Consider the following 8352-nt stretch of genomic DNA (forward strand, 5'->3'; position numbering starts at 1 on the left):
TTCATTTTAAAGAAGTATTACAACAGAAATGGAGAAAGTAGTAGATAATCTATACAAAAATAAATCTAGTGCTCAATAAAATACCCATAAAAAACAAATCACATCACTTGTGAATACGATTTATCTATCCATCAATAATGGAAAATTTTACATTATTCTTAATTAGAACAAGAAAAAAGAATTCATTGGACCCTTCCTTTCCCATTTAAATAATACTCCCTCCGTTTTTAAATATTTGTTCCACTTTCCTTTTGCGGTCGTTTTTAAATACTTGCTCTATTTCCTTATTTGAAAAGCTTTTACAATATTTAATTAATTTCTCTCACATAGTGGATCCAACATATATTATCTCTCCTCCAATTCTCTCCACTACTTTTATTTTCTACAATTTTTTATTTTCCACCAATCCCACTACCTCCATATTTTATTACTTTCTCCAATTTCTCCTAAAACTCTGCGCATGGAGAAATGGAGCAAGTATTTAAAAACGGAGGGAGTACTACCAAAATAAAAGGAGACAAATCACATACTTAAAAAATAGGGAATTAGGGATGATGGGATTTACAAAGAAGCGCATGAATATATGAGAGTGGACTTCAATCTAATTTACCAAATCAATTACTTGTTAATTTCATAATTAGTATTATTATAGTATATTAATTATAAAATAAAAATCATTAATACAAAGTTCAAAACTTAATTAATTCACTAATCTTCCCCTGTATTTCTTTCTGTAGGGCTGGCAAACCCTGACCCGACACGAAAACCCGACCCGAACCCGACCCGAAGTTACTGAGAGAGACCCGAACCCGACCTGAACCGAACCCGAACAACCCGAATTCGACCCGATTTGACCCAAATTTCATATTTCGTAATAATATTAAGTTTTACACTATTTTTAATAGTTTCTAAGCATAACCCGAAATCGACCCGAAATCTGACCCGAACCCGACCTGTTGACCCGAATTGCCACCCCTATCTTTCTGTTGCTTCTTTTATCTTCACTCTTTCTGACAACTTCTCCTTTTACTGAACGCTGTCTCTTTCTCTCTCTATCTTTCTGTTTCTCTCTCTAAAAAAAGGGTTAATTTTGAATGGCTTCAACACTGCTTTTAGTGATTGTGTTTGTTCTTGATTTGATTGCTTTTGCTCTTGCTGTTACTGCTGAACAGAGGAGAAGCACTGTAAGTTTTCCATTTTTGCTTTACCCAAAATTTAATTAAGTTAAAGGTGGAATTTTTTGTGGGTTATATTGTTAAACCCCTTGAAAATATAAGAAAAATATATTTTTCTTCCTGTAATTTGCTAAAGGTGGAATTTTTCGTGGGTTATATTGTTAAACCCCTAGAAAATATAAGAAAAATATGTTCTTCCTGTTATTTGCTAAAGGTTGAATTTTTTTTTTCTGGGTTCTTGTTGTTTAATTAATCATTATTGGCTGATAAATTATGGCGTTAATTTTTAATTTAATGTTTTCCTTTTTTTTTGGGGGGGGGGGGGTGGGGGATTTTCTCTTTGTTTAATGTCAATTTGATGTTAATTAAATTGATTAATTTTGTTGGTTTATGCTTTTATGGGTTTCTTTGCTTTCAAAATGATTAAAAATAAAGGAAAAATTGTTTGGGAATTTATTGTTGGGTTTTGCATAGGTTTTTGATTTTGATTTTGATTTTTGGTTTATGTCAACACAAATCTGGCTGGGTGTTCCAGTGGATTTGTGTACTTTTTTGCCTGATTTGCATGAGTAGGATTCAAGTGATTACATTGAATATTAGTTAAAACTGAGTGAGTGATTGCTACAAATATATGCTCGAGTAATTAAGCATAGTAATATCAACTGTTGGGTCGAATTAGATTGAAGCTGGTTGTCTTTTTAACTTGATAGATTACCTTAGTAAATTATCAAGTTAAGATCGAACACTACCCCTCATTCATCATATGTCAAGTAAATATTTAACTTGAATAGGGGTTTTAGCCTGAATTGAAGAGAATAAACATGCTTGGAATCAATCCTATATGGTCGGTATCATGGTAACTACTTTCAAAACCGATGCATAATGGAAGATTTTTTGTTCAAAATTTAACATAATTTAGGATATTGTTGATGAAACTATTAGTGTTGAAGGTTTCTTGTAGTTTTGGATGTAAAGTTTTAAGGTTGATCATGTAGGGAAGACTTATCTTGGGTTTTTATATGCTATTTGGCTCTCCTTCGCTTATATTGGTCTTCGGGTTTCACATTATAAAACATGTTTATTAGATATGACAAATGGGGAAGATAGGATAGCCAATAAATTAGATATCTTTAACAGTAGTATAACGCTAAAGGGTATTGAAGTTACGGAGAAGCATAAGAATATTATTGATAATAGGGAAGTATGTATATACAAACTATCGTAGTGTGAACATAATATGATAATAATAGTAAAAAATCATGGGAGATCATTATTCCCCAAGTATTGTAGATTTGTAGTGTGGACATAATTGTACAAAATTGTGGGAGATTATTATCTCCTATATTAAGAATACAAGCAAAAAGATTGAGAATTACTCATAGCACAAATAAGGTACATAAACTAGGAATGAATAAAGATAGTGATTGACTTGCTTCATCTCCATCATTCATATATCCATTGATGTGTTTGTTGGTCATTAATCAATCATTAAATGTCTAAATTCTCGAGTTAAAATTGCACGACAGTAAGATTTCATGTACGGCCAAAATATTTTAATGCAGATAGTAGACTCTCCCTGTTTATAAAGTTCAATAATACCGCTATGGTTTTTTTTTTTTTCTTTTTTGTGCTAACTGTTAAGTATCATATGTTTGTAATGCATATTTACCTGGGAACTCAAATACTATTATAAGACCATTCTTCTAATTTCGTTACTATGTTAAGTGTCATTTATGACACATTTCATTCATCAAGCTGAGCAATTCTCGTCTCCCTCCTTTTTCAGCCTAAATGTTAACTAAATTGTTTATCTTAAGCTTATTATCGGCCAATTTCATCTGTTTGCCTATATTTTGTAACCTTAGAATTTTGTTCCCTTTCATTATTACACACATACTCAATCTCGTTCCATTCCTGTTAAATTTAAGCAATTTAGCATGATTGGTATGTATTTAGTTCTTAATTGTAATGTTTTCCAGAAGTCAGAATACATCTTCCATATAACTTTATTATACACATACTCAATCTAGTTCCATTCCTGTAACATTTCAGCAAGTTAGCATGATTGGTATGAAATTAGTCCTTAACTGTAAGGTTTTCCAGAAGTCAGAAAACATCTTCCGTTTTCATTTCCTTTTAAGTAGATCAGTTTGGAAATACATATTGAGTTATGGGACATGAAATAAGATATTATGAGGAGTAAGATATTATAATTACTAATTTACTTTAAAACCACTTCTTAATAGATTCCAAGATAATAACCTTCGAATGAATGAAATTGCAGTGTCTTATCACTGCTGTCACCAACTCAACATCATTAATTTTCATAAGCATATTGAATTCTTCTGTCTTTGATTCATGAATTGGCTTATACCAAAGTTGACCAGTGATGATACAAAATTTTCTTTTTTTAATATGGTTCATCCTATCATTCATTTAATTATCACCCTATGAATCTAATTAAGATACAATATCGTTTTCAAATATCCCGGCTCATCCGATCAAAACTTTCATTATATTCCAAAATACTAGCCTTATGTGAACTGGCAGTTTGGCACAGCTAAACACCATGTTTCTACAGTGGCTTTTCATGGGATACTGACATTGAGACTGCCAATATATTAGAGAATTAGAGAACTGAGGAAAGTAATAGTATTAAACGTTAAATAACTGAGAAAAGTAATAAGAAGGATTAGGAGCTTATGTGTCTATTACATGACATGAACATTTACATAGTGTATTCCCGCTAATAGATATATGGCTTCAAGATCCTTTTGTCCCATTATGAACTAAGTACTTTAGTTAGCTTTGTATTTTCAGCAACTTATTTGTTTTTTGTTTTTGGTTACAGGCCTCACTGGTTAATGCAGGGACTGAAGCTTATTGCAAATATGATTCGGATGTATCAACAGGGTTAGGTATTGGGGCTTTTCTGCTCCTCCTGTGTAGCCAGCTTCTTGTAATGTTAACCAGCCGATGCCTTTGTTGTGGCAGAGGTCTGAGACCTGGTGGTTCCAGGACATGGGCCATTGTGCTGTTCGTTAGTTGCTGGTATGTACCAACTTCAATTCTTTCAAAATTTGATAGCTAACTTCCATATGAGGAGTACATATGTACTAACTGCATGACGGGCCAACCTGCACATTAGCTTTTTTAATACGGAGTATAAACTAATAAAAAAATTTATTTGAGCGGGATTGTCTTTGTTAAAAAATTTATTTGATATGCTTACTTTGTTTCCTTGTCTATCGTAAACATAATTGATCGCTTTCAGGGTTACTTTGAATTACATGTTTAGATCCTATAACTTGAAACAATGGTTCCCAAGTTCAATATTTAATCAAACTTAGTTCGAATAGCTAATTGAGGTGAAAAATAAAGAAATCTTTGTTTGATTATTTCTAAGAGAAGATAGTCCACTGTTAGGTTTTTAAATGAAGGGTGTCTGACTGTCTGTAGACTGCAAACTGCTGTTTAGTTTTCAAGATGGTACTAAGTATTTATTTGGTCGTTATCATTGATCAAATCTTTTGTTGCTAATGATGCAGGGTGCTTTTCCTTATTGCCGAGGCATGTCTGCTAGCGGGTTCTGTAACAAATGCCTACCACACCAAATACAGGAGCGTCTTAAATAGCCCACCTTCTTGCCAAACACTTAGGAAGGGAGTTTTTGCAGCTGGTGCTGCATTTACAGTCCTTACTGGCATAATCTCTGAATTGTATTATGTCTGCTACTCCAAGGCCAGCGTGGACTTCATTCCTAAGCACCCTGGAGACACAGGCTTGCGCATGGGCAACCTATGAGATCATTGATGCATATCCTGTTACATACACATTTCTTGCTGATGAATTTTCTGTATCGTCTTGTAGTGTCATGGTGTTTGGCATTGCGGTAGCTACTAATGAACAATTGTAAACGAGTTCTGTCATTAGGTTTACACATAATTAGGTGTGAGATTAACCTTGTTGCTCTACTCTAGAATTCTAGTATAGTAGTATTGGTGTACATTCCTGTGATTTGGCTGACATTGTTGATTTGTTGTAATAGTTTTAGCAAACTTGTGAATTGTCATTAGATGAGGTGATTATTGAATTATTATATGTCGATGCCTTAATGGATAATATATCATGCACATTTCAGCTCACAGCAGGCAAAGCTTAGGACTGTTTGTATTCAGTATTGTTGCAGGAAAGGCGTTTCACTGATAAGAAGGCCGTCCCTTGTTTCAAGTTTGTTGGGTGACTTGAGTCGTTTTCTTATTTCCTTAACCCTTATGTGTCTCCCATTTACTACCATGATCTCTTATTCAGGGGTTTCACCAAACCCTCGAAACTCTTCCACACCATGACCGCCTTGACTATCATTGACCGCCGCACCCCATCACACATTTACACAACACCAATACCACCCCGTCATGGTAAACACACCTCGAAACCACCCTACCACCACAGATACCCAACAATCTTGTTGGTAGTGGTGGCTATAGAGTGCAAGGGTGGTGGGCTATGTTACTCGGACTCTTTATTTCACCTCATGTACCCATGTCGGACCCTTGATACTCGGACATAGGTATGACACCTAGACTCTTCACTTTTAGATCAAAATCAAGGAATTTTTTCATAAAATAGCCGAGTTGGATGCTTGGACACGTACTCGTGTCGGACATGGGTGCTGAGTCCAAGTAACATAGGTGGTGGTGATAGAAGTTTTCTTACCATTTTTCATTTTCATGCACAAACACACAAAAGATTTGTTTCCATTTTCTTTTTATCCCTTTTTTAGCCATTTTCTTTCCCTTGAAGTGATCATGGATCGGACCAAACATTTAGCAACAAAAAAGAGCCAAATACACACCAAAATTTAATAAACGGCCTAGCTCAAATTACGCTAGAGTGGGCTTAGATCTAAAATGACATAAGTAATACGTCCAAATTCTATAATCTAGCATGTTTATTATCATGTCATGTTTACAATGTTAGGTAAGTTTGAGATATCAAAAGTTGTACTCCAATTTCTATAATCTATAATATCTCAAACCTAACAATAAACAAGCTATTAGAAGCGTGTGAACTAGAAATTAACTTTCAATTTCTAAAGCTGATTACAGATAACATAATCTCTTATTTGATAGTTTTCAAGCAATATTGTATAAATGTTATCATTAAAGCGCTAAGGGTCTATTCCGATTTACTGGATTGAGCTGAACTGAATTGGACTAAACTAATTAGAGCTGAATTGAACTAAACTGAGCTTAACTGATTTGTTTATGAAAAGAAATTAGGGACTGAATTGAACTAAACTAATTGGAGCTAAACTGAACTGAACTAAACTGAACTAAAATTAAGCCGAAGAGAACAGGGCCTAAGTTCGAGCAACAATATTTTACTTTTATTTATTTATTTAAATATTCACGTCAATAGAATAAATCTAAATTAGATATTCAAAAGGTAATATAAAGCATAAATCCATACATTCAATGTAGCATTTGAAAATGAAAGGTTTAAGGTGTCTTAAAAAGTAAAGAGCACAAAACAAAAGAACATGAAAATAAATGAATAAACATGAATCTTCTTAAGCAGACTGTTTTTTAGTTGCTACAAATCTTAGTGGAAATACCCATAACTTTCTTTCCTATGTTTGTATGTAGCTAGACAAATATGATAATATAGTGGCAGACAATTCTACTCTGTAAATACTGTTAAGCCCAAGGCCCACCTCAGATTTACAAGTCTCATTAACTTATTCTGACAAGTGTGGATCACTTTGACCCATTTCTTCTAATTGTCTCTCCCATACAACAACAATCCTTTACATCTTTGAATAGGATCCCTATCACACTTCACACCTATCCATCCCACTTCTTCGTTCTATTTTAATCGCAATGTATAAGATGTATACTGTATGGAAAATAATTTTAGCACACCCTTAATTAATTTTGACACACCGTTATGTGAGAGCATAATTTTTTTATGTTCTTCTCACATAGGGGTGTGCCAAAATCAATTTTCATACTGTATATTCTGTAATTTAAAGGAAAGCCGATAGAGAAAGAGATAAAAGAGAAACTCGTGTGATCATAAGAGAATAGAGAGAAATGTTAATCAAATAAAATGATGTTGCAATTAGTTTGGAGTGACTTAAACATAGATAATGCTTTGCTATTGTAAAGGAATTGAGAGATAAGGTATATGAGGTATTAACGAACTTAGCATCATATTCAGGATTTCTATAAAGATTTTGGAAGAAGCATTAATTAAATTAGGTATACAATATCTTATAAAGTTAAACCTCATTAAGGTTAACGGTTTTTGAGTGATCAAATTTACTATGCAATTGACTAAGGTTTAAATTTTAGCGACTTTTACTTGTAAGTTGCTTTTTCACTTGCCTAAAATCATAAATCAAACACATATCCTTTTCAAATTAAACTAGATAGGTGAATTAATAATTTGCCTTTTGCATTTAAGCCTCCAAAAACTACCTAATCTTATCTAAGTTTAAGTCAAGATTGTCATAGTCAAGGCATATTTTTGTCGTTATTGTGAATCATTCATTAGTTTGATGAGGTTTTGCTAGCTAGTTCAATTAAAGGTATTGCAAGGAGAGAAAACGTCAAATGTTATTTTAAAAAAGATACGGATAAAATATGAGGTTTTATGGTATAATATCCAAGACAATATAAATCACAATGAATGTTTCTACATCATAACATAATTGTAAATTCATTTCAAATAAGGTTATTCCAGAGTTATATTGGAAGTTCGTTAAAAAACTAAGTTTGTGTCCCTTAATGACGTTAACATGTTTTTATTTTAGTAATAATTAATAGGTATTGGCCTGTTATCTTCAGCTTAATTTAGTTCAGTTCAGTTATATCCTAATTTTCTTATCTCATAAACAATTTAGTTCAGCTCCAATTAGTTTTTTTCAATTCAGTTCAATAAATTACAACAGGCCCTAAGTTTAATTTAACTTATACTAAGAATAAGTTTAATATTATTGTACATTCTGCAAAACTTGTTTTCACTTCCCCTTAAACTACTACTTGGTACGTACCTTTGTCCAAATATTTGTTTTGAATGATGATGTTGACTAATTAATTCCTTTTTAACTGTAGTAAAATCGGTTGTGGAGCATGACTCGAGACTTCATAATATAGTAGAATGAAAACCAATG

The 8352-nt window shown here is 32.9% G+C and overlaps 1 protein-coding gene across 1 annotated transcript; it reads left to right on the forward strand.

Annotated features, from left to right (window-relative positions):
* Positions 1 to 995: 995 nt before the first annotated feature.
* On the forward strand, positions 996 to 5320 carry LOC110693579. The gene is made up of 3 exons (XM_021870712.1): positions 996 to 1184; positions 4027 to 4226; positions 4724 to 5320. Exons 1-3 carry the CDS (start codon positions 1095 to 1097, stop codon positions 4977 to 4979), a joined length of 546 nt encoding a protein of 181 aa, XP_021726404.1. The 5' UTR covers positions 996 to 1094; the 3' UTR covers positions 4980 to 5320.
* Positions 5321 to 8352: the final 3032 nt, after the last annotated feature.

This window comes from Chenopodium quinoa, unplaced genomic scaffold, assembly GCF_001683475.1.
Source record: "Chenopodium quinoa cultivar QQ74 unplaced genomic scaffold, ASM168347v1, whole genome shotgun sequence".
NCBI classification, from domain to species: domain Eukaryota; kingdom Viridiplantae; phylum Streptophyta; class Magnoliopsida; order Caryophyllales; family Amaranthaceae; genus Chenopodium; species Chenopodium quinoa.